The 27,377-nt window shown below is 37.1% G+C and overlaps 1 protein-coding gene across 19 annotated transcripts in view; it reads right to left on the reverse strand.

The window, feature by feature from the left end:
- NCKAP5 (NCK associated protein 5) overlaps positions 1 to 27,377 on the reverse strand; it is a 918,003-nt gene that overhangs the window by 500,589 nt on the left and 390,037 nt on the right. For all 19 annotated transcript variants that reach the window (XM_070241812.1, XM_070241809.1, XM_023622814.2 and 16 more), the window contains one exon: positions 3,697 to 3,760. In XM_070241812.1, coding sequence (XP_070097913.1) covers positions 3,697 to 3,760 — 64 coding nt within the window. The remainder of the gene's footprint in view (positions 1 to 3,696; positions 3,761 to 27,377) is intronic.

Genomic DNA, 27,377 nt, shown 5'->3' on the forward strand with positions numbered 1-27,377 from the left:
ACACAGTCTCCAAGAAAGAAGAGAAACGTGATCTGCTAGCAGTTTGTGATAAAAAATGAAAGGTCAGTATGAAAACAATGGTGATAACTATTTCATGGAGGAAAAATTTAAGAACAAATATGAAACATCTAATCTGCTGAAATAAAGACCTGAGTTAACAGAACAAAAGAGCAGACAGAATTGATAAAAACCAGTAAAGTAACATGTCCAAGGTCACACAGCTAACTACTGGTGGAGCTGGACTTTGAATCCAGACCTGCCTCACGCCTAAGCCCATGCTCTTCTCATTCCCACGTATATGCCCACCAGCCATTAAAAAGAAATCTCTCTGCATGCAATGTGGTACGCTGGATTGGATCCTAGATCAGAAATGGGAAATTACTGGAAAAACTCGTGAAATTTTAATAAAATCTGGAGTGTAGTTAGTAGCAACACACCAATGTTAATCTCTTAGTTTTGATAATTATACTGTAGTTACATAAGATCTTAACAGAAAACTGGTTAAAGAGTATGTAGGTATGCAACTTTTCTGTGAGTCTAAAATCATTCCAAAATAGAAAGTGTGTTAAAAAAAAAAATGAAAGAAATCTCCCAAAAATGATGCCTTGGGTACTATCTTAAAACTTTTAAGCAAAGAGATTTATTGCATAAAGTCAAATTTTAAAAAGGGCATGATTTGCATTACAGATTTTGATTATGCAAGTTCATTGATGATTTTAAAAGTAAATACCTGCCTCAGTTATACAGCTTTTTTGAAAATACTTCTCATTTATCTTTTTCCATACTGCTTTTCCTTTCACGTGGATAAAAATATAGAATACCGTAAATTGTAGTGTTTAAAAACATAAGGGGATCCGGTTGTGATGAATTGCTTTCCATTTCTGCTATAGCTGTGACAAAAGTTCTGGACTTGTAACAGCAAGAATTGAATTTAGAGGATTGATAGAACTGTCTGATTTTAGTAGCTGCCAGATACTGAAAGAATCGGGACCTCAGAAATAAATGAATCCTAAGAGCAGAAAAGCTGAAGTATATAATTAAGTGGCAAACTCAGAGGGGTTTGTCTAGGTAAGGAAAGAGGGAAAAAATATTGAGAAAGAGGGAGAAAAATCAAAATAAAGGAAGTTAAAGAAAATCAGGGCTTATGGTGTCTCTAAGGAATTGAGATGTAATCAGTTATGGAATGGGGGTAAACAATAACTAATGTGAAAGCAGTAAATCAGATCTCATCACAGCCTCAAAGCCTTCCAATGGCTCTTGTCACTTAGAGCATGAGCTGGAGATCCCTAAGGACCTTGGTGACCTCCCCCTCGGGGGCCCCCCCCAACCCCCTGCCCCCCATCACTTCTCTGCCTTTATCTTCTACTATTCGCCCTTTCCCTCACTCCCCTCTGGTCATCCTGTCTCCAGTGCTGTTCCTCCTGTGCTCCAGGCCTTTGCATCGCTGATCCCCCTTCATGGAAGGCTCCTCCACCAGAGTTCATCATGGTTCACTCCTTCAGCTCCTTCAAGGTTTGCTCAAATACTAACTTTGCAGTGATTTACAACTATGAATGCTGTATTTGAAATAGTGATCCCCTAGAATCCCTGTCTCCCAGCCCCTGATCTCATTTTCTCATAGCTGGTTCCACCATTTAACACTCCAATTACATTGAATGTTTGTCTCCCCAGGGTGTGAGCTCTCAGATTTCTGCCTGTTTTTTTCACTGATGTTTCCCCAGTACCTAACAGTGCTGGGCACACAGGAGGTGCTCAACAAATACTTGTTAAATCAATCAAGACATAAATGTCATCTTTCATTGTCATTGTTAAAATAAGAGTAATAAAACAATGGTAACTTTTCCAAAGTTATTTTTTGAGCAATCAGAGTAATCTTTTTCATTTGTCTGTGTTTTCTGGGTATCTTCTACACTGAATAGTTACTTCTATAATTGTTGGAGGGTTTTTTTGCTGAGGAAGACTAGCCCTGAGCTAACTTCTGTGCCACTCTTCCTCTACCTTATATGTGGGTCACCGCCATAGCACGGCTGACAAAGTGATGTAGGTCATCAGCCGGGATCCGAACCCACAAACCTGGGTTGTCGAAGCATAGTGTGCCAAACTTAACCACTATGCCACTTGAATGTTTTAAAAGAGGATTTTGTTTTGTAAAGGACTAGAGAGTTATTATCTGAGATGATTTCAACTCAGGCTCATTCACTGTCAGAATCAGAAAGATACATTCTTTAGAGGCCTGTTCTTATGAGCTTAAATAATATTCAGTTGTTATGAGGAAAAGCTCCCCATCATAAAAACCGTACATAAACAAATGTTTAATAGCATGCTCCACTAAGCTAACGGAATCATAAAATTCCAACCTCCTCATTTTAAAGATGAAGAAACGTTGTCCGTTCTTTACATTCAATCAGAACACAGCAGATGACATGTAGAACAGGAGCTTGGCCCTCAGGAGAAGATTGAAACATCACAGAATGGTCTAGCCATAAACATTTTGCCATGCAGGAGAAGTCCGGATTGAAATTTTTCAGTTCACCATTTGACTAAACGTTCAGTTTCTCCAACTTATTTCCACTTCATTGCTCACAGATGCTTGTGAGCAATTGCTTCCTATTCTTTGAACATTCAAGATTCTCTCTGCATTAAGATCAGTAACAGAATAAATAATATGATCACCTCCCTAAGGATCTTATCTGTGGCTCAAGCTCCATGGTACCTTCCAGAACCCACTCAACATTCAGCCTCTTACTCCAGCCCTTTGCTTTCCCTGTTGACAGAAGTGCATGGCCAGCATATTTTACAAATTTCTTACTTTTTTTCAGTGGATGGATTGTCAATTAATTCTCATGAAATGAAATGGAAACAGCCTTCAGGGCCTGAAAATGTGTCACTTCTCTCTTTCAAAAAAGCTAATTCTTGTGCTGAAAAATTGCACATGTGCCATTGTTTTGTCATAAGTGGGGAAAAAATTCTGGTGTTATGTTTTTTCCTCTGAGGTGGCAGCAGCAGTTAATCCACACATGTACATTCCTCGGGTCCCCAGACAGTCATCTGTGATGTCAGAATGGCACCCGGGCAGAGACTTTGGTAAAGACAGTCTATAAAATGAAGTTGCTATGGACCAAAACAACCATATTGATTTTTAGTACAATTCAAAACACAAAGAAACAGCAGTTTTCTAAATGGCACCGACTGGAAAGGACAGGGAGAAAACTCCTTCCTTTGTGGCAAATAGTGGAGAGAAGGAAAAGGATAAAAGATGATTACATTAGCAAACATCTTAGTGTTTTTTCAGGCTGTTTGCTTTTTTAAGTTCGAAGAACTGAGAGGCTTGAATTATGTTGAACTTATCTGAATGCCTAAATTTGTTCATTTATGGACATTGTGCTCTCAGCTGGAAGCCAGACCATCCAGTAGGCCTTCAGGAAATAAAGCCTTATAACCCTTGGAATGTTTGAACATCCTCTTTAAAGCCCAAATAGTCATTTATTTTTCTCAATTAATCTCTCTCTCACTCTCTCTCTCAGCAAAGGGCAGAGCTGTCTAAACTGCATTACAAACACATTATTTACCAATACATCATTAAGTTTGCTGCAAGTAAATATTTTCCTTAGCTATTTTTAATGAGACAAAATGCCTTCCAAGCCAGAGACCTTTGGAAGGGAGGTTCAGAATCAAGAGAGAGCAGCCAGAACTTACCATGGCCCCCTCACTTCTTCTTTGGGCAACTTCTCGCTGTAGTCGGGCCACGGCCAACTTCTCCCTGGAGAAACAAAAGCACATGATCAGTTGGCCATTCTTCTCAGGGTAGAGGAACACTGGCCTGGCTTTGAAACATTCTTTTGAGGTCTCGAGAGGAACTCCTTCCCTGGTTTAGCTCACTTCCTCCACTAAACTTTCTATAAATATTTAAAGTGATGGTCATTACTGCATTGTTTTCACTGAGTGTCATGAAAGAGATTTTTTGTCTTGGATGTCATGATAGCTAAATGAATGCTGAATGTGGAGTAAAAGCTTCACTTTAAGTTCATTCACATATATCATCTGTAAATAAATTTTCTGTGGCTAAAACATTTCAGTTGCCCTTTCTGTATCAACTCTGCTCATACATATCTATAATTATTTTTCTTTCATTTCTCTATGCTGATATTGAATTTTTAAAGCAAAGAAAACATAACTCTGTATATTCTTGAAATAATAATAGAAAATCATTTGCAGGCTTGCTACATAACAGGCAACATGCTGGGCATTTCATCTGATCTTAAATGAGCCTGACAACAACTCTAAAATAGGTTTTATTATCCCCATTTATTGATGTGGAAACTGAGGCTCAGAGAGGCTAAGTATTAGACTGAGCCCCCAGCTGATATATAGTAGTATTAGGATCAAACTTGAGGTTTTCCTTACTTCAAAGCCTAAATAGAAATTTGCATATCATTTTTCAGGGTCTAGGAAAAATTCTGCATATCATTTTACAAGGTCTAGGAAATATGTAAAATTAAAAAGCAGGTTATTTATTTTAGTATTCTTTATTTTACAATGGAGTTCATTTTGCATCCTTTATAACTTTAATTCTAATTTCACTTAAAAAAATCTTATATTCACCAAAATTTTAAGAATACTTTTTAAAGTGATAGATACCTGAATTTTGGACAGCTTTTCAATTATTCTTTAAAAAAGATGACAGATGAAGCAGGGGTAAGTGAACTCTTCCAGTAATCCTCGCATCTTCGTTTTAGCAAGGATTTTCCCTGAAATCTGTTATCAAGATGTGACACTATTTGAGAGATATTTCCTCCTTCAGCCTTCCCTCTACACAAGAGCAGCTATATACAAACAGTGAGGAAGCAGCTCGATTCCCAGATTCCCAGGCGAGTGACAGAATTCTCCTCTCCTAACTGACTGTTTGGGTCTTTGAAATGCCTCTGACTGCCAAGGAGGCATGTGCTTTAGTTTGGTTCAAGTTGAATAACTTTTTAGTAGGAGTAGATCTCTTTGAATAAATACCGAAAGGCAGATTAGAAGGAGGAAAATTAGAAGCAGGAGACAAGGGATACAAGTTTTGGGAAGCTGGAGCAGGACGTGTGTATGTGCCCAGCGAGAGAGGGCAACAAAATAAACAGGAAGAAATCACGAAGAGATGGAGTCACGCGCCTCTTTTTGAAGTAAGAAAGGCAGAGAATCTACATGTATTCTCTGTCCCAAGTCCTTATGAGCAGATGAAAGGAGCAAAGAATTGAAAAAGGAGAATATGACCAACTTCTAGCTTAAGAGGAAAATTAATACATGGCAAATACCCACGAGGACCAAAAAACAGAAGAACATATCCTATAGTCTATGATTAAGCAATTCTATTCTGATATAAACCTAACAGAAATGCACATATATATTCACCAAAAGACATGTACTAGAATATTCCTAGAAGGACTATTTGTAACAGCCTTAAACTGAAAACACACATACCCATTAACAATAGACTGGATGAACTTTAGCATAATTATACATTGAAATGGCATAAAGTACTGAGAAGGAATAATCTACACCTAATCACAGCAACATGTGGCATATCACAAACTGTTGAATGAAAGAAACAAACGCAGAAGAGCATATAGTTTATGATTCTATTTATATAAAGTTCAGAGACAGGCAAAACTCCTAATCAGTTCAATCAGGCAAGAAAAAGAAACAAAAGACACGAATATCAAAAAGGAAGAGGTAAAACTGTCTCTATTCACAGATGATATCATTTTCTAAATCGAAAATCCTAAGGTATTTACAAAACATCTATATAACTAATAAGTGAATTTAGCAAAATCATAGGATACAAGCCAATATAAAAAAAATGTGTTGTTACATACTAGCAAACAATTGGAAAATCAAATTTTACAAGTGTAAAATTTAAAAGTCAAAAATATAAAATACTTTGGGAATAAATTTAACAAAAGACTTGGCAGACTGCTACACTGAAAACTATAAAACACTGCTTCAAACAATTGAAGGTGACCTTATATATATATATATACATTGCTGATCCCTGGAAATGGTCTTAGGAGCACCCAGCATCCCAGGACCACACTTTGAGAACTTCACTCAGAAGATACAGAACTAGAAATGGAAGAATTTCTGGAAAATTTCCTGGACTCATCATTCCTAATTTCTGAATCTTTAGAGAAAGATTTAACATATATGCTAATAGCACGTTAAGTTTTTACAAGAGCAGTTTAGTATAAAGACAGACATTTGTGGAAACAGAGCAAGAGTCTATCTTGTCACTATCATCCTACTAAATGATATAAAAGTCCTGATAAGTGTAAGATTAGTAACATCACTATTTTATCATTAAAAGAGTTTGCCTACATAACACTGTTAGGAATTATCACATGGTATACATGCATGTCAAATTTTATAAAATTCAATCTGAAAGACAATTTTAATAGTTTTAGCCATTACATAGTTTTTAAGAAGAAAAACATTAATAAATCATGAAGTTTTGTGGTCTGCCCACACATTATATTTTAGGTATTCAATAAAGAAAGTGTGAATGAACAAACATGAAAGGGTCATCTTCAGAGTGGCAGCATGTTAGTCATTTCATTTGGTGAAACAGACTAAAATATATGGAAACTGAAAGCATCAACTTAGGCTTGACCTTCCACCGCATGAACAGAGGTGTGCCCAATTTCAAACAGTTACTTGGTAATGTGTGACACAAATGTGGACAATCTCAGAGTAGTCTGAAGATCCCCAACCCTAGCCCAGCAACTTAGTCATCCTCGTTACAAGTTGGAAAACTGCTAAGTCTAGCGATTTGGGAGCTACCCTGACTCCAAGTAGTTAGGTGGTGAAGGGACTGAATTCACAAGAACAGCAAATACAAGTGTCTCTTTGGGACCATGCTCTGTAACTGTTTTAAATCATTTATTCATGCAATGCAACATATACAACGTCATGGAGCAAAGCTCTCTAAATGTTCTAAATAACAGCCCAGGCTCTTCCACAGGGTGGGTGGGCAAGACCCATGCCAGCTAAGTCCCACTACATCAAGGGCACCCCAATTTTGAGCTATTTTATGTACTAGGCTTCTGAATCCTATTTCCTTTGAAAAGAGAGTTTCAAGCTAAAAAACAAAAATTTTTTCTTGAGGTTCAATACTTTCTATCTCCCAAATCTTTCAAGTTTTTAGCATTCTACATGTGTGGATTTTATGTTAACAGGTCTTTTTTTTAGTAGGAATTGTACTTTCTTTGTGTATGAAAGAAGAGTTGTCATACTTTATTAAAATTAAGAAAGTGATGGAGTTGTTGAATGGGTGAAAGTACCTGTAATGAAATTCTCACAATTTCTAGATATTATCATTTCTGGGCTCAAATTATCAAGTTAATCAAAGTATTAAAAATAAATAGGTCTGTCTTTTTTACAGTAACCTCATTTGCCCTTTGGTTCAGTAGTCCGTTGGCAAACCATATCTTCAGACCCCCATGGTCCCAATATATGTGTGAAACCAACTGGGACCAGCATCTTTTTCATGCAAATTCAGGGTTCTTAGAAACAGCTTTGTGTAAAAAATAAAGAATCCTTGACTTGCATGCTAACTCAAGGCAAATTAAACACACTCACATACACATAGGCTTTTGCTCCTATTCTGAGACCTTAGCTCATCTGCTGGAAACTAACAATTGTGCTTTTTCAACGCATCACTGTTTTGTTTTGTGTTTGCAGCAAAGCCAGTAGCTCGTTATGAAGGGAGTATTGACTTTATATGACTGCAAAACAAATGCCCAGGGATATTTTATTGAGAGCTGTGGATCCTTATTTACAGAATAGGGATAAAAGACGGATATAAAGAATATACACACAATGAAACAAAAGAGACTACAACACTTACTTCTCTTTCTGTTAAATGCAAAGAGAAGTTTCCCCTCCAAGATGGATGAAATAGGGCTACTTTATTTAATTTTTTTACCCAAATGTCAAATTAGTCTTAGGTTTCTAAAGTCCTTTAAGGTAGCCCCAGACAATCTCAACTAAAGATAACAAACAACAACAAAATTATTTATATGAATCAGGGATCTTCAGAATACCACTGATATAACTACAATATAAGCCCATGGAAGATTGTCCTCAATGAAACCAACAGGATGTTGGCATTTGTAAAATCCAGAAAAGACCTGCAAGGTTTGCATGTTCAGAAAAACATTCCCCAAGGAGAAATCAGCTTGCAGAGGGGGAATATATTCAGTTTGTGATGTGTGGAGACCTTAAACTTGAGGGCACTGAAGAGCCATCTGTTGCGTGAGTGTCGAAGGCAAGCCTATCTGGAGACAAATCAATGTCCTCTTGCCACTCTAAAGGAAGCCCAGCACCCATCGGGGGGAATGAAACCACTGTGCAGACGCCTCTCCACCAGGCAGATGGTACCCCCTGAGGATGCCCTGAAGGAAGAGCAGCACAAGCCCTCTGTACAAGTGTGAGGAAAAATTTCTACTTATTGTAAGTCTCATTGCCTCCAAGTTCTCTATACAAACAGTACATCTGAAAGGCGCGGATCTAAAGGCACGTCAAACAAGCTGTCAAGATAGTAAATATTGTCTGTTTTGATGACAGTGCCAGCTAATTTGAGCAATTTCTATTTGACTTTTCCAGAAAAATTAAGTATAACAAATTATAAAATAAAACATAATGAATTATAACAAAAATAAGTATAAAAATAATGTATAAGCAAGTTCATATATGCATTTACAAAGAAAAAAAATTTCTTAAGCATCTTACAAACCCAAAGATATTGCGGTATTAAAGAATCCTATAATACTCCCCCAAATCTCTAACTTCATGTTAGTTTTGGTTCTTAGGTTAAGCTAAGTATTCTAAAGTATTTAAATTCTAAAGTATTTAAAATTAATTAAATACATAAATACAGTTATTTATATGTTATCTAATATATACATCTATCTCTATTTTAATTTATTCAGAATATTCTGCTGACTATATAATCCAATGATGATAAAACTTCTTATTCGTTCATCAAATATTTAATATGAATTTACTCTAGGCCTGGCACAGTCCTAGGCCCTGGAAAATACAGATAAATAAGATGGTTCCAACTTCAGTGGGCTCAGGGTTTAACAGATGGAGAGCACAGCCAAGAAAACCAGCGTCGTAAGATACAATAACCACAACACAAGGACACTGTATTCAAAGCTGGATTTTAAAATTAACGTCAGGTGATAATTTTATCAAAAGATTGAAATTGAACTTCCCTTTAAAATGGAAAGTGCATTCTGCTATTTTTTAAACTTCATACTTTTCAACAAGTCATACAGGGAAAAGAAGTCTGTCCCCACAAACATTTTAAGCCTTTGGAAGGCAGTGATACCACACTTTAGTTCAGATCCAAGTTCTGCTCTTTGGGTCACGATGTTCTCCAGGGCACTTCTCTCAGAGACTCTCAACTGACTTCTTTAGACTCTTCCATTTCAATACATCATACCACATCCTCAATTTAAAGAGATGATAGTGATGGCTAATATTTATTGAATAATTACTATGTTAAGCACTACCCTAAATACTTTACATGAAATATTTAAACCTCAAACAATCCCATGAGGTAGGTATAATCATCTCCAATGATAAATAGAATGTATACAGAGATATGCATTCTCAAACTTTTGAATTTAGAACCTCTTTATACTCTTGAAAAAATCATTGAGGATTCCAAATAGCTTTTGTTTATGTAGGTTATATCTATCAATATTTAACATATTCAAAATTAAAGCTGAGACTTTAAAAATATATATTAATTTATTTGAAATAACATTATTTCCATTCCAAGCTTAACATAAACATCATATAATTATAAACTATAACCAAAGATTCCAAAACAAAAATTAGTAGACAGAGTGGCACTGTTTTATACTTTTGCAAATGTCATTAATGTCTGGCTAACAAAAACGGCACCTGGATTCTCATATCTGCTTCTATATTCAGTATGTTGCAATGTCACACATTGAGTAGCCTCTGGCAAACCTCTGTATGAATGCCCATGAGAGAATAAGAGTGAAAAAGGTAAATAACGTCTTAGTATTCTTAAAAAAACAGTTTTGCCCTATGTATCCCCAAAACGTCATAGGGTCCCTGGAGTCCCCTGGTCCACAGTGTGAGCACGGTTGATGCACAGTTAATACCTACCTTTCATGGGGAAAGTGAGGCTCAAATAGGCTGGAAAACATGCCCATCAAGTCATTGCTCTTAAGTTTAAATACAACTACTCTTGTTTCTCCAAATTTCCAAAATGGCAATGAATATATGTTTACTTAAAATCTCATTTGTTAGAACTTGTGCCTCTGTATGTACCATTGCCTGTTACCACTGCCTCTACTGCTAGGAAAGTAATCACAAGTAAGGCAAGAAATGCTTGGGGTCTCCAAGTATGAAACACATTCTTGCCCATTTTCATGTCAATCAATGGGAAAACCACTAAAGTAACTTTTTAGGAACACACTGAATTCCAAGTACTATGAACCTTCATTTCTGAGAGCAGAAGAAAAATAGTAATCAAACTCTTAATATAAACCTATGCTCAGCATAGGTTTTGTTTCAATTAACATCCTCCTGTATTTTTCCCTACAAAGATATCACCAAATGCCTAAGAGAAAATTAGATAGATGATTACTCTCTTTATAGCCTGGGGCAGAGAGTCACACTCTGAAATCTTGGAGAAAAGTTTCAATAAATCATCAGCCTTCCCCATTTCTGATTGGGCCCTAAGAATAAGAAGATGGTGGTAACCTGGTACATGTGGGAAGAGAACAGGGCTGCTTCCCCAGGAGGCCTAGGACCATTCTCTGCACACACAGAGGTGTCCTGGGGAGTCACCCGCCACAGAGGCATGACAATGCCGAGTGCCAGGTGCGCCCGTCGAGTGGGCAGATGGGGAGACCGGTGGCAGCAGTCCCTGAGTAATGGTTAAAGTAATTAGCCTTTCCAAAGCAGATCATTTAATTACTCATCCACTCAGATATTCAGGGTGAGAGCAGATTTTAGAGAAACTTTTAGAGCTACAGCCCAGACGCAAGAAACTTCTTCATAGACTTTTTCCAATACATAATTTCAGTGTTGGCCTCAAAACTTTAAAACACCAAATATTACCCTCTGATTACATAATTATGAAGAATCTAATACATCTATAATGCATAAAAGTTAGCAAGTCGAGAGTGCGTTCTAAATTGGTGACCTTTATGCAACTTTTGCAGCAATAGCTAAGAGGCAGCTGGACTCAACAGGGCCAACATGCACACTCCACTGACTGTGGGAGAGTGTGGGAGTTTAATAACGTCATGCTGAGCTGATTAAGGAATTCCCTCCCCACCAGAAATAAAAATAAAAAATTAACACAGAGACTTTTTAAAGAATTTGGTGTGTTGGAATACAGAGACCATTAGTAAAAACAAACACACACCCTAATTTTAGTTGCCTGCCTTTCTGAAGGTATTTTATCCACATGCTTATCCTTACTGAGCTTTCTGAAGCTTTCTAAAACTTTTCACTCATTTCCTAAATTTCTAGAGAATTTGCTAAAAGTTCTCTAAATTTTACACCATAGAAGTATTCTCAAAATTATTCTACACTGAATGCTCTTCCACTCTCAAAAATGGTGTTTCAAATTGCACACACAAAGTCTGGTTAGCAAATAAATAAACCAATGAAGGGCTGAACTTGTCTATCTGGGTTTTCTCCTTTTTATTTCTGCTTGGAACTATTATCTCTAGAATATTACATGCTTTTATCACAAGCTTTTTGATAAATGCAGGCTCTACTAACTTATTTAACACAGTACAGAGTTAAAGCAACCCCATTTTCTTCTCCTCCTCTCTTTGTCTGGGGCAAGTAAAATCTCAAAGCTCTCCAACCTAATGCATTTCTGAAATACTTACAAGAGCAAAAAACGCCGCCAACTTAAATTTAGGGATTTCTAGTCTTAACTCTTGCAATAACTTCTTCCGTGAGTGTAAAATCAGTTCAAGGACTTCAAAAAAGATTTCTTTGAGATGTACTTTTTATGAATCATTGAAGAACCACTTAATTTCTTAAACTTCATTTTCACTTCTGAAAAACCTATATTTCAGAATGAAGATTCCTTATGTTTCCATATTTTCTAAGAAACTTGAAATTCCCCATTTTTACATGCACTACTCCCGTATTTCTTCTCTTAATATTAAAATTCCACAAAAAAGATACATCTAGGTCTGTATTATGTCTGTCAATTAAGAAAAACTTTGTAAAGCAACAGAATTAGATTAATGATGTTTGATTTTCTTCCATCAATTTTGGTAAGATTCAAAAGTGATGGACTATATGTAGTTTAATATGGAAAGGGAATTCTTAAGGAAAAGAAAACACATGCTAACCATCTCCTAAGGACCATTACATATCCGTGCGTGGGTGCAACAACAGCCCTTATGTGACAATTAATTTAGTTTCCACGGCTTTCAATTATCAATGGTCCTGAAATCTCATTCTGTTTCTATTTTCATGAAGGTCCCAGGATAGTATCTGTGAGTAAATTTAAGCCATCTGTCTGGGCTCAGAAAAATAAGGCTTGTGAGTTCCTAAAGGGAGATGTTGAAAGAGAGAATGAAGGAGGCCCTGGTGAACTGTAACACAGTCCAGTTAGACTCTACAACCTCTTTCCTTCATTTTTTGAATGAGTCACATACAAAAGGTGAATTCTGCTCAACAAAATGGTGGCTCTTAGGATAGACTGGCAATGCCATCAATTCATTCTACAAATTATATGCTGTTGACTATGTTGAAGGCCCTTTGCTAGACTCTATGGAAGATATGATGGCAAGGAAGGATTAATCCCTGTAGTGAGGGAGCATTCGGTCTTAGAAAACAGATAATGTGTTTATATCCAGTGTTAACGGTTGAATTGCGTCCTCCAAAACTTCACATGTTGAAATCCAGCCCCGCAATACCTCAGAATGTGACCTCACATGGAGGAAGAGTCTTTACAGACATAATCAAGTTAAAATGAGGTCATTATAGTGAGCCCTAATCCAATATGACTGGAGTCCTTAAAAAACAAGGGTAAATTTTGAGGATAGATACACACAGGGAGAATACCATGTGAAGATGAAGGCAGAGATTGAGATGATGCTTCTCTAAGCCAAGGAATCCCAAAGCTTGCCACCAAACCAGAAGCTAGGTGAGAGGCCTGGACCAGATACCTCCTCACTGTCCTCAGAAGAAACCAACCCTGCCAACACCTTGATCTTACACTTATAGCCTGCAGAACCGTGAGATAATAAATTTCAGTTGTTTAAGACACCCAGCGTGTGGTGCTTTGTTACAGCAGTCCTAGCAAATGAATACATTCAGATTTAGTTATATTTCAATATAAAATCTATCAACTATGTATGCTTGAATATATATATACACGTATGTATATATATGCTCTCTATGTATGTATGCTCTCTCTATATATACAAATATACATATAGCTTAGTAAAATACGATGGGAGCCCCAAGTAAAGCGTAACATATTTTCAGCAGAAGGAGTGTTTACTTTTGACCAGGAGAATCAAGGAATCTTTATAGAGGAAATGGCAGTCACATTTCACACAAGCTAAAAGCCATAAAAAGTCAGAAGCCATACATGGGAATTTATGACTATAGGACTATAAACTATTTACTGCAAAGCTGTTTTTTTTTAATCTAAGGAATTCACTTCTTTTACAGGCCATTTCTCAAGAGACTTCAAGACAACTATACGAATGATTCAAATGGCACACTTCATATAGAAACCTCCACAGATACACATTATCTTAGCCAGAAAGACATTTTTTAGTACTTTCATCTTTAACTTCTTCTTCTTAAGTCTACTGTGATATCCAGTACAAGATAAGGTGCCGCCCCAATGCTCTGTTCCATAACTATTCATTTAGTTGGTCTTCCAGAGTGGACATAGTTTGCAAATACACTTACTCACTCTCTATCTGTCACTCTCATTACAGGGATGTGCACTGATCACTTGAAGTTGACTAGGAATTAGGTTTCTGTAGTCCTGGGACTTGTCTATCTAGAGACAGAACCCATAACCAGACCCTCAGTAACACACATCTCCACCCAACTGAACTATTGTCAAGCCTTAGGAGCACTACAGATTTTCTGATTTTTATAAACCATTCAACGTAATGACCTTCCCTAAAGCATTTGGTAAGAGTAATTTCTGATGCTTTGATCATTTGCCAATTCATTTTTGTGAATCCATAATCTATCAGAACCAAGCTCACCTACTTTCCTTTTAGAAGTCTTTTCACTATTGAGATTTGTGACCGGATTAAATTGTTCTTTTATAATCTTTTCATATGGATTGTTTGAGTTTGGTTTCTCCTGGTTACAAGTAACAGAAACAAACTCCAGCTAGACTAAGAAATATGAAGCGTTTTATTGCACAGGTTATGGTATTTCAGGACACCAGCAATTGAACCACCAAACCCTAGGATGGACACGGACCAGGGCTCCTCCAGGGGTCTCTGCAGCAAGAATTCATACACTTTCTCACTAGATGATCTCATGATGCCCTGGCTCAGCTCTGGGGACTCCTACATTCTATTTCCCATCAGTTTCACATTTTAAATTCCCTGGAAAAAGGTCTTAATTGGCCTAGCTTAAGTGAGGCACACACTCTATATTGATCAGCTTTGGCCTAGGAGTCAGTGTCAGATAGCACAGTCTTAGACATACTCATTCCCATTATGGGCTGGGGGCTATTCCCAGAGAAGTAAACAGTTGTTAAAGTCTACCACATGGGTTGATTGCCTGCACTTCATATGTATTGTCCTTTCTTTGGAAAATGCTTTCTGTAGATTTCCCAATTAATTCTTACTTTTGCCTGTAGCAAAAATAAACAACCAGATATCTTATATTTTTATAACTCAATAATTTTTGCATTCATTTCAATTGGACTAAGTCTAAGGTTTCTTGTTAGAATACTTAGATAGAATTGAACCTACATCTTGCTTTCTTCATACTGCCTTGACTCCTCCACTCCATTGTGACTTAAAAATTTATATTGAGCACATTCCTCATTTCTTCCTTCTAGAATATGTAACTAGCCTTTAGTCTATTTATCGCTTTCTGTATATTGTCTTTTTTCCCTGACAGCCAATCTATTGAAATTGACTTGAATATTTTTCATTGGTGTAACATTGGTTTATAACATTATATAAATTTCAGTTGTATATCATTATATTTCGATTTCTGTGTTGACTATATTGCTTTCACCAATAAAAGACTAATTCTCATCCATCACCATACACATGTGCCCTATTGTCCCTTTCACCCTCCTCCCTCCCGCTTTGCCCTCTGGTAACCACCAACCTAACCTCCGTATTTATGTGTTTGTTTGTTGTTGTTTTTATCTTCCACACATGAGTGAAATCATATGGTATTTGGCTTTCTCCTGTATATTGTCTTACTGTCTTACTGTCTCCACTGGAAGCACAACTTAATTTAGATTGAGCATGCTCCTAGAAAGGTTATCAACTATAAAACATTTTGTACATATTCACGCAGTATGTATAATATTAGAACCAGAGAGAACATTCTTAGGAGACACAAACAAATCAGAAGTATCTTCCTCCTCTATTTCCTGTTCTTCACACCATTTCCAACAGGACTGTTCAAAATACCAATAATAAGCTTTCAAAAGACACAGGCACTTTTAAAGGAATGTCAACTTAGAAAATCTAGTGAATAAAAGAGAAACCCACACTTCCCTATATTCTTTGTAAACAATCTAACCATGACCACATATGTATAACATACAATTAGTATCTGAGCTCAGGGGTAGCTACAAAGCAACAAAAGAGTCAACAATGGGAAACTTCAGAGGGAAAAGAGAAGACATTGATAAGAAAACAGAGCCTAGGATCTAAGATGAGAAAAGAATGGGAACGAATCTGTGAAATAATTTAATATATGTTACACCAGGTAAGACCCTAATGGGAAGGAAAAAATTCTCAGATATCTGACCATCCAGGATACTCTCGCCAGAGGCAAAAGCATGTTAGAAAACAGGAAAGCAACTGGTATGTAAACATCAGCAGATGTTTTTGAAGAATAATAATAGTACAACCACTGGGAAGAAAAATTAATTCTGTCAAAACAGTTTATTGTAAACTTTCGGTTTATTCGTAGATAAACCTAAGCATTTACAATTATGTTTCATTAACACAGTGAGAGAAAAAAATGAACAAAAACATGAGGCATCTTCAGTATCTTAAAACAAGAGAGGGGAAAGGCAAGCAGTGAGTGGTTCAAAAAGATAATAAAAAGCCACTTTCGGAAGGATGGCAGACACCCACCGTCCCTGAAGGCAGATGATGGTTGAAGTGGTGAGCAGTAGCCTTTGAACAAATTTTGGTTACATTTAAGATAGAGGATAATAATAATAATAATTACTATAATTAATACTTATATAGTGATTATATTCTAAGCACTTCACAGTTAGTTATTAACTCATTTAATCCTCACCCTAACCATGAGGGAAGCACTATTATTATCCCCATTTTACAGATAAGGAAAATAAGGCACAGTGAGATTACATGTCCTCCCCAAGATCTCAGAGCTAGTAAGTGATGATGTCAGGATTTAGACAAAGGTCCTCCTGGCTCTAAAGTCCCCTTTCTTAACCTTAATGCTGTGCTATCCATGTGATTCTAGCTGGAGTTATGATTTTATATTGCATGGGGTTGTTCAGGAATATGGACACTAAAAAGGTCTCTATGAATTCGTAAGAAGCTCTCAGAATCCATTTTAATTCCTCCTGGGAGTCAGGCAACTGGGGAGGCAGAATAGAGTTGTGGTTAAGAAAACAGACTCTAGAGCCAGACTGCATGGGTTCCAAATCCCTGCTCTTCCACTTACCAGCTCATTGACCTAGGGAAAGTTACTTACTGTTTCTGTCCGAGTGCATCATTATTTACAAACGTGCACTGCCCCTTTCTGTGGGAGGATTTTACTTTTCCATGCCACCATGTCAGGCTTGGCATAGGACTTGCTTTGGCCAATGATACGTGAGTGGAAGAAACGCGTGTAACTTCTGGGCCGGAACTTGAAGAACCAAGACAAGGTTTGTTATGCTGTCTTCTCTCATTATGATTAGCAAGGTTCTAGAAAGAGGCTGGCCTGGGTCCTGGAATGAGGATGCCTTGGAGCAGAGCAGTAGACTCACCTCAGACATCTAGTGGAGTAAGGAATATATCATTGTTGTTATAACCCACTGGGATTCAGGGGCTGTTTGTTACTATGACATAACTACCTCTCTTGACTCATACACTCTTTGTGCCTCAATGTCCTATCTGGTTCTAGGGTTGCTGTAGGAATTAAATGAGTTATTTTTATAAAACATGTAGAACAGTGGCTGGCAAGTGATAAGTTCATTGGAAGTGTTAGTTCTAATCATTTTCATCTGTAAATGGGAGCAGGTAAGTAAGAGTGAGCCAGCTATTCACCTGAAAAGAATACAAGTAGAGAAAAGACTGCTAAAGGAAACATTTCCAATACCAATCAAATCAAATGCTTTTTCGGTTTTCAAATCCTTTCAACCCAATTCTAACATTATACTGGTTGCCCTTTGGGCTTCTTGCAAACGTCTCCTTTTCTTCAACGCTCTCTTATCAACCCAATAATCTCACTTGTTTGTTGACAATTCAGGGCTTTAATATTGCTGACCCAAAGTCTCCAGATAGTTTTCCTTCTACAAAATTTCCTCAGTTGCTTTGGCCATGAAGATATTCCACCTCCATGTCCCTCGACTATCTTTTTGGAAACAGAGTTGAATGCCAGTCTTCCCATCTCCGGCACACAATTTTAGTGGGGTAATAATAGCTGTTATCTCTTTGTTTCTAAGGGTGAAGGATTAGATAATTTTGACAAGTTTCTTTGTGTCATGAGTTTCGATTGGCTTTAATTTGCTAATGTGAAAATTTTTACCGTAGAGCTCCTGCCAACTAATGTTCCACACAACTTGCTTTCAGGGGACACTGCTGGTGACCACTCCAGATGTAATAAGCAGATATTGGGACCTCTTATGCCCAAGAGAAAGACACTGTGAGGCTCTCTCTAGTGCATCCTAGAAATCACAGGCTCCTGAAGTGGGGCCCAGAGAGATCTTTAACAACACCAGCTTCATTTTAGAGATGAGGAAATCGAGGCTCAAAGAGGTTGAATATCTCATCAAGAAAAAGAAAAGTCAGTTGAAGAGCAAAACCTGATAGAAAAGAGCCATTATCTAAGGGAGCCAAACCAGTGCAATTTCCAGGGCTGATTGTGTTTAAAAGAAAAACACTTGGAACATGAGTATATCTGGATAGAATGAAAAACATGTTAAATACCCAGTCAACAAATTCATTCACTCCATGTTTCTGAGCATCTTACTGGCTTTTAATCTGACCTATTCACAAAAACCAAAGCGGTTGTTGAGAAAGATATAATCACAGAGCGCCATTTTACTAAGCCCATATGGGAAGCAGGTTGGTAGGACTGAGTCAGTATCAGGGCTTAACTAAACTAAGATATAAAACAGAGACCAAGTTATCCATCACGTCAAAAATCTTTTGTGGCAGCTACCTACTTACTATATAAAAAACTCACCAGCTATTTTCTCTGAAATAATCATGCTGAGAACGGCTATCATAGCCAACAAAAACCTGAAACAGGCAATAGACAGGTTCGATCTTCAGAAAATAAAAAACCTAAAGTAGCTAAGGTGCTTTTGACTGTTGTTGGTGGCAAATAAAACCAAAAGTTATTCCTAGCGCTCATCACTTTAATGATTTCTAAATATGCTTCTGTAAGAAAAACGTAGTAGAGGTTAATAAATTTTACATGAAAACAAATAGAACGGGAAATTGCTAAGGGTTTGCTCCTTTACATTTATTTTAGCCAATTTCCCAAGCCTGGAAGAAACACGTTCCCTAAAGCTTTGTGTGGCTCTGGCAAAATCATCCCCCTGTAGCTAAATAGGTAAAGAAAGGACGTACTTTTGTAGTGGATAATGATAAAACTGAGATTTGTAGATAAAAACACTCTTGATCACAAAAGCTTTGTGTGCTTTCTCTGCTCCCTGGATAAGTTCTCATGTCTAGACAAAAGAGAAAACAAAACAAAGAGAAAGGATTCTGTAGGCACCCATATACATGAGAGGTACAAGAGCCGAAAGTCACAATAAAACAGATTGTCATAGATGGGAATTCCATTAAAGCAGGACAATATATCTGCTTTGGAGAGGGGCTCAATCTATTAAAAAAAATTTACTGATAGACAAAGTCCGGAGCTGAAACACATTCATAAGATCAAAAGCAAAATAACTCGCAATGTCCTAGTTAGTCCAAAAGAAAAGCAAGCCCAGCAACAAACAGACTCTCTCGCAAATGGAGAATGTCTTTAGTACAACACAATAAGACTGTTGTATGTGACACCTTGATAAATTAAAGAAACAGAAACATTGTCACAAAAAGAAAAGGAAGAAAGGAAGGAAATTCACAAACAGTGCCCACAAAAGATGGATAAGAAAGTTTTAAGAGAATACATGCATTGATTAAAGGCAAGCAACAAAAACAAGATAGCTGCTCTATCTAGCTGACCCCCCACTGCACATGCCTATTGTATTGTTTCCTTTGGCACTGACTACAAGAGAGCTTCATCCTATGTCTAATAATACTATTATTTATAAAATAGAAGAAAAACATCCTGATAAGAATATACCTCAATAGGAAAAAGTCTCCTTCTATATAAGCTGAGTGGACAGATGAAAAAGAAATGCTTTTTCAAAGTAATAACAATTACAAAGCAACCAGTGAACAAGATAAGCACTTGCAGAAGGAGCCCACACTGAATCTATTCAACCGACCCGCTTCTCTGTTATGTGAGTCCAAGAATGGATAAGTGCTGCTCACTGGGAAAACCTGCAGAGTTGTAAAAATCAGCCAATGCCAGTAGGTGGTTGGGGGGAGGAAAATGTTAAAGAAGAAAGTTTAGAGAGAAAGAGAGGAAAGGCTGACAATACAATTCTTTGTAATTCTTCATTCAACGTTATATTCATTGACCTCTTACATATAAGTCAATATAGAAGACACAGAGTTTTTAAAAGTACACACATACACAACAGCCACTGCTTTCCAAAAGCTAGAGCTTGTAAAATACTACTTTGGTTCCTGATCTTACCAATGCCCATTTCTTGCAACTATAAATATAGTGGTAAACTCTGGAAGTGAAGTTATTTTCAAATTCTGGCCAGTATCCCCATATTAATATCATTTTGCTGATATAGCACATAATATTATATTGAAATAAAAAATTGAAATAGAGTGAATATTTTCATGAGTCCATGTTTATAAACAATATGTTGAACATGGATGTTTCCTACTTCATAACTTTATATACATAGTATGTACACATAACTACATTTAAATACCAATTTTTCACTTTTTTTTAATATTCTAAGTACAATCTGATAAGGTATTTCAAAGACTGTGTACTAGAGTTGTGAAAAAGCAAAAATCCATAATATAATTAGCTAGAACTTATTGTGCTATTAATATGTGGCAGCTACCATCCTATATGCTCCTGCATGTATATCATCCTTTTGAATCCTTACAAACTCTCCTTTCATAGGTGAGTAGTCAGACCTTCCAAGAGAATGGCTCACACTTTAAACCACTGCACTATACTCCTTCTAACCACATAGGTACAGAGGAGATTTCTGTGGAACCTAATTACTTGTTGGCTATTAGTGGAATTTTACTCTGCTTTGACACATGATCAAACCAAAAATGACTCCAGCAATGATTCCCCAGGAGTATCTGTGGCAAGATGGGCCAGAGGGCAAGGCCAGAACCTGGGAGCAGACCCCACCCCAAGGTATGGCAGATACTCAGGAGTACTCTTGATACGAGTTCAAAGGAGGAAACTCAGGTAGACAGTTCAGAGAAGCATATTCTGACAGGGTACGGGTAAAAGTCCAGATTTGGAGAAGTCCAGAATGTCATGAATGGCAGGGTCCTCTGATGGGGATTTCAATGCTGGCAGTCAGCTGAGGGTTTAAGGTTCAAGGATAGAACTCCAATTTCTGCAAAGTTTGATGGCAATAAGAAAAGACCCTTAGATAAACTAAAGTACACGGTAGAATTTCAAGGCACACACATGGAATGAGGCAAATCAGCAACAGAAATGATTTGAACACACATCTCGATGCTTTTAATTTTACTTCCCAATAAAACACAGTCATTAAATAAAATGTATTAGTTTACGATTCTGTTCAAACTAAGAGACTGTCAGTTTTCTGGACCGTGATAGGTCTGTTTTGAAAAATGGCAGTTCAAGATCTCTACAGCACTCACACTCCATGAGGAATAAGCTAGCTTTAGGAACATTAATTCCAGTACTGACCACTGTGTATTCTTTAACACATTGCTCATATCTGGAGAAGTCTGGCAAGGATGAAATCTAAGATAGCTGGCAGTTTTGTTGACTTCTCTTCCACTTTTAACTCTCAGCTCTTGGCTTTAGGCAAAATTCTATGGATTCATTCTAATTTTCAGAGAGAGGCAACAGAAGGCTCAACGTCAAATTTTGCTTTTAAAATATTTATCTCAAGTTTTAACATTTGCCACTTTTCTAAAAAGAAAAGGCAATCTTTAAGGGAAGAACTAAGAAATAAACATATTTAGACAGAGTAACTAATTCATTCTTAAGTAAACATTTATATGAGCCTAGACATAAATCCTTAGGCCAGTTAACGACTAGGGGCATAAGTCTAGAGTAATGCACCGTGTCTTACTCAGTGTAGTGCTCAATGCACACTAGGTCTTAGTAGATGCTCATTGAACCAAAGTTACTTTACATCTGTGTCTCAGATTCTCTATCTTTAAACTTGGTAATAATATAGTCATTCCTCATTATTTACATAATTATGACTTTTCCTACTCAATATAATATATTTGCAACCCCAAAATCAATACTTGAGGCATTTTAACAACCATTTGCAGACACGAACAGGGCAGCAAAAAATCTGAGCCATCAATGTTCACATTCCCAGCTGAGCCTTGAAAAGATGATGCTTTGCAACTCTTATACTATAAACAAGTGTCCTTTTCACAGTCTATTTAGTGTCATTTTTTTTGCACTTTTTTGCTTTGTTGGGGATTTTGCTGTTTGAAATGGTCCCCAAATGTCATGCTGAAAAGCTATCTATTGTTCCTAAGCACAAAAAGGTGTGACGTCATACAGATAAAATACATGTGTTAGATAAGTTTTGTTCAGGTATGAGTTATAGCATGTTTGGCTATGAGTTCAATGTTAACAAATCAACAATATATATACGAATAACAACATGTGTTAAATAAGGTGTCTTTAAACACGAACATATAGAACACACATGAAGTTTATGTATTGATCACTTGATGAAAATGTTGTGACCAGAGGCTCACAGGAACCTTAACTCTGTCTTTTCTCTAGGATCAATGGTTCATTATTCACTAATCCAGTGTTCACAGCAACTTTATAGAACATAACTATCGTGAATTACAAGAATTGATTATACTTGCCCCACCAGTTGTTTTTAGTTCTGAGAAAACTAGGTGAGTAATGTGGTGAAGTGACTAGCACAATAGGCCCTCATTACCTACCTAAAAGCAAAACCAGTGTCCTTTTAGGTATCTGCAAACACCACAATTGAAAATTTCAAACTCAGATTCACTATATTTCATGGAAGAGGATATAAAAAATGAAGTTGCATTTAAATATATTATAGAAGTCAATATACTAGTAGAAGTGGGAAATACTAAGATATTTATAACCAACCAAAAGGCATCTGAGCTCTTGGTCAGGTTAATGTTGTCAGAAAATATGCTATCAACTCTGCTAATCAGAAAATCCTAGCCTTTTATGCATAAACTCTTCAAACAAATGCATTTAAAATGGAAACTGAAACTTGAGCATATCAGTGACAAGTCTATTACCTCTGTCGGTTTCAATTACAATCGTGCATCGCTTAATGACGGGGATACTTTCTGAGAAATGCATCATTAGGTGTCTTCGTGGTTGTGCAAACATCATAGGGTGGACTTACACAAACCTAGATGGTATAGCCCACTACACACCTAGGCCATAAAGTATAACCTCATGGGACCACTGTCGTACATGCGATCCATCACTGACCGACATGTCCTTATGAGGCACACAACCATACAAAGTTGTCCTGACAGTAACAAATACAGGGTTTCAATGTAAAGCACATATAAGAGCAGAAACTCGCCAAGAAGAAGTGCTCTATTTGATGAATTTAGAGAATTTACTTTAGGAAACATCAGTGTATTGATTAGAAAAAAAAGCTGTAACTTAATAATGACAAACAAATTATGATATTCCTAAACTGAGCTACATCTGAGAGGGGGTAGCATATAGGAGTGTAACAACCTAACTCTTTCTTGGTAGAGATAAGACCACTTTAATTCAGAATTCACTAATTCAGAATCAAAAGCCTAAGCAGGCATTTCTTTGTTCCATAAAAATATTAGACAGATGCAAGAATGATAAAATGATATTAAAGGAGACTAAAGTTTTAGAACACTGTATTAAGAATTTGTTGAAATGCTCTTCAAGATTTTGAAAGCATCTCTTTGCATACGACTTATTTATTTATTCATCAATATGCATTAATTCCACACACATTTATTGAGTTCCTCTGTGAGCCAGCCATCAGAGATTCCCCAGAGAATACAACACAGAACAGCCTTTCTGAAACTCACAATCTAATAGGTGAGGCAGACTTGTCAAGAAACGCCTTGAAGGTGATAAATACAATTGAAGTTGAAACTGCAAAGGAAGAAAAAGGTTACTGAGCTGAGGCTGGTGCTTTGAAAGCAACCCTTAAAAAGGCGCCTCATCTCCACATTAAAGTATGCCTTCTCCAGGGGCCACTCCATCAGCTCAGCTCTAGTTAATGTGAAAACTTGAAAAATAACACAACTACAATTCCACAGGGGTGGGAAGGAGACCTCAGTAACTCAGACTAGTTTGAACCAGCCCCTCTCCCCTCACTCTCAAGTCACTTTTGCTGTCCAAATCACAACTAATTCTAAGTAACTCAGTTAGCCAGAAGGTAAAGTTCCTGGATCCTGCCTGTGGTGTTTCTGGCTGGTAGAAGCAATGGAAAGAGACCGCCCTCACTCTTGCCAATGAAAATCTGCCATGTCCTCTCATGAGAGAGAGAACATGATTTCCGTTATCTTGAAGTTAGCCAGCTTAGTCAAGTGATGGAAAGTTTACTCACTTGAGTTTCCTCTGAAAAGTGACATTAATTTTATTAGCACCTAATTTACCCCTTTCTCGTCCCCCTCTGCTTTGAATACAATAAATATGTGATTTTATGTCCTGTCCCAGGTGTGGGATCTGAATAGTTTATCTGTTTGAGGCTGCTGAAGAGAATAGGATCAGCTGAGAGAAATCAACCTCCCCAGAGGCCATCGCCACAGAGGCCCCCACACCCTAAATGTCTGCCCTAAATTATTTCCAGCGCTCTAGTACGAGATTGTGATTCAGAGTTTACCTTTTCTCAAGGCTGAGGAAATGCACGTAGAGGCATGTCTGGACGTCCTAGCACCCCAAAGAAATGCCAAAACACGTTTTTAGGATAGGTCTCAGGGAGGCTGAATTTAAGGCATTTCATAGAAACTATCACATTGGATGGAAACGCTTGACCACGGGAAGCGATTTTGAAATCACAGATCTAAGAAGGCATCTGAAGAAATTTTCTTGTCCTTCCCTCAGGTTACTATCTCTACCAGCCAATATCTACACTTGTGTAGCCTTTCTTTAAACAACTTCCAGAAAAGACTCCAAAACCTTTCTAGGCAGCCTGAACTGAGTACCCCCCAAAGCCCAAGAGTCTATCTTATTTCTAAATGGACCAGTTCTGTGGTAACTTCTCATCTTATCTCATTCTGCCCTAGACAAGGTTCCATGCAGACATGTTTGACCACAGACAGGGCTGAAAGAGCATTTGAAGTATCAGAGGCTGAGCTCCCACTTCCATTTCTTGTACCACGCAACTGTATGGTTCCAGATAAACCACAACATCTCGGGTCTCAGTTTTCTCATTACAAAGTAAAAGGAATGGATAAAAGAGGGTCTGGAAGACCCCTTCCAGCTCTATCAGTCTATGCGTTACCTTATAATATATCTTTATTCCAGGTTAATAACCAACCCCAATTCCTTTATTAGGTCCTTATGTTATATGTAAAATCCACAATGTAAAAACTAGTTTTAAAATACCATTCTATAGTCAACCATGCTGGATTCCCCTAAATACAAATCTTTCCTATCTGCCAATCAAATCAGCCAAATGCCCATATCAAAATCCATTCAATACATCAGGCGCTGGCATCTTCCAAAATATGTTCACTTATTATGTTTACCAGAAAGAATTTTTAATGAGCAGCTGCCTCAGAATTAATTAATGTGTACAGCTCACACTATAAAGTTACAAGGCAAATCCCAGTATAACTAATACATTTTCAGCACACAGCTCAAATTGCAAAGGTTAGTGAAACTCCAGCTGATGGACCATTTATTTAGAGCAGTATGTGAATCAACAAATTTACAGAAGCATGAAACAAATAGTTCTGTTCATGATGCATATTTTGAATAATATATTCTGTGAAATACTATTCCATCGAATTCTAGCAAATTAAGGAAAGCTTACTGATACTTCATTTCTTCTGTATACTCTTAACATTTTCTATTATAGAACCAGACTATGGGAAAATTGGAGTATCTGACTGTATTAGCTAGATTCCAATTTTTCTTACAAAAATTCTCAAACCAAGGAATTATTTTATAGCCAATTAACTCATTTCTTTCAAACACCACTACTTTTCATTGATACCCTGTTCATGTGCTAAATCCAAAGCATTTTTGAAACCAAAGGAAGGTAAATAAAGCTGAAACACTGCTTTGCCAACATTTTTTTTTTAATCAAAATCAGGTGTAATTGAAAGAAAATGATTATACACCTTGCTGGCACTTGTTCTGTTTTCTAGAACAAATGTTCATACTCACCTAGGGGATGTTTCCATCTGCTTCTCTCATTTTGGTTTCCATGCTTTAGCTTTAATTATTATACAAAGACAAATTACCAATATCTTGCTATCTAACAATAAATAATTCTGGCCTTATTTTTTCAAATCACACTTTACCAAAAACGAAACCAGATTTTCTCAAATCATATTTTAACAACTAATCTTTAAGTTAGCTGAAAAGGAGATCTTATCATCACCATTTGGGGAAAATAGACATTTCATTATCATAGAAAAGTATTAATTCTAGAGTTGTGCATTCTAAAGTTATGAACTTAGCCATGCAGATAGAATGTCTACTTTCTTGGAGCCTAAAATTAAAAATTAATGTGTAGGTATATTTTGAAAAGCTAAAAAATAATAAAATAGTAAGATAAAAATGTTAAACAGATACACGGTAGACAATACATTACAATTGGGCATCAAGGCATATGCGTTTGTGGTTTGGCAAATCAGGCCAGTACAAAAGTGACATGGAATCACAGATGTGACAAACCTTGACCACACCAAACCCTGGTGAAAAGCACAAGCTTCCTTACGGCATCCACACAATTTGCCCTCCCCATGCCTCACCTCTGATGTCCCCAAAGTAGCTGCATAATTGATTTATTTTTCATCCAGATGGCTGGCGTCCTGTAGACAGACTTAAAATGCTGACTGTGTCTTGGGCATGCTTATTCAGTGAGTCTTGAAAGCTATTATTCACTAATTTCATGTGGAAATGAAATTTCAGCTTCCCATTGTGTACAAATAACTTGGCCACTTATACCTCGTACAAAAAGTGCTTTTTGCCAAGCAGGAGTGGACGGCTGGAATGCAAAAGCCTTCCTGTGTGCCTTCCTGGCCTCGGCCCAAGCCGACATATGGCGGTCCCACCAACCAACTCCATATAGAATAGTAGGTGAATGCTTTAAGCAAGCCCTAATAATGTGATTTACAAAGCACGCACTGAACGGCTGCTGTTTGCCTCTATTTTCATTCAAGACAGAAGATTAATCTTATTTCAAATAAAAGCGTTTGATTATATTTTGCTTCCTGCACCCACTCTCCCAACATTATCAGCTGCTAAAATCTTGGTATATCTAGAAATAGTTATGAGTTTCTAAGCTTTCTTGCTTTACCATCTGCTTATTCTACAATGGTCACTTTCGGTTTCAAGTCTGGGACTAGCAGGCAAAGACAACTGGCTTTTAGAGAGCAAGTTAAAAGTTTTAGTGAAGTTTATGTGCTCTGCTTTTG

Source organism: Equus caballus, chromosome 18 (genome assembly GCF_041296265.1).
Source record: "Equus caballus isolate H_3958 breed thoroughbred chromosome 18, TB-T2T, whole genome shotgun sequence".
Classification (NCBI taxonomy): domain Eukaryota; kingdom Metazoa; phylum Chordata; class Mammalia; order Perissodactyla; family Equidae; genus Equus; species Equus caballus.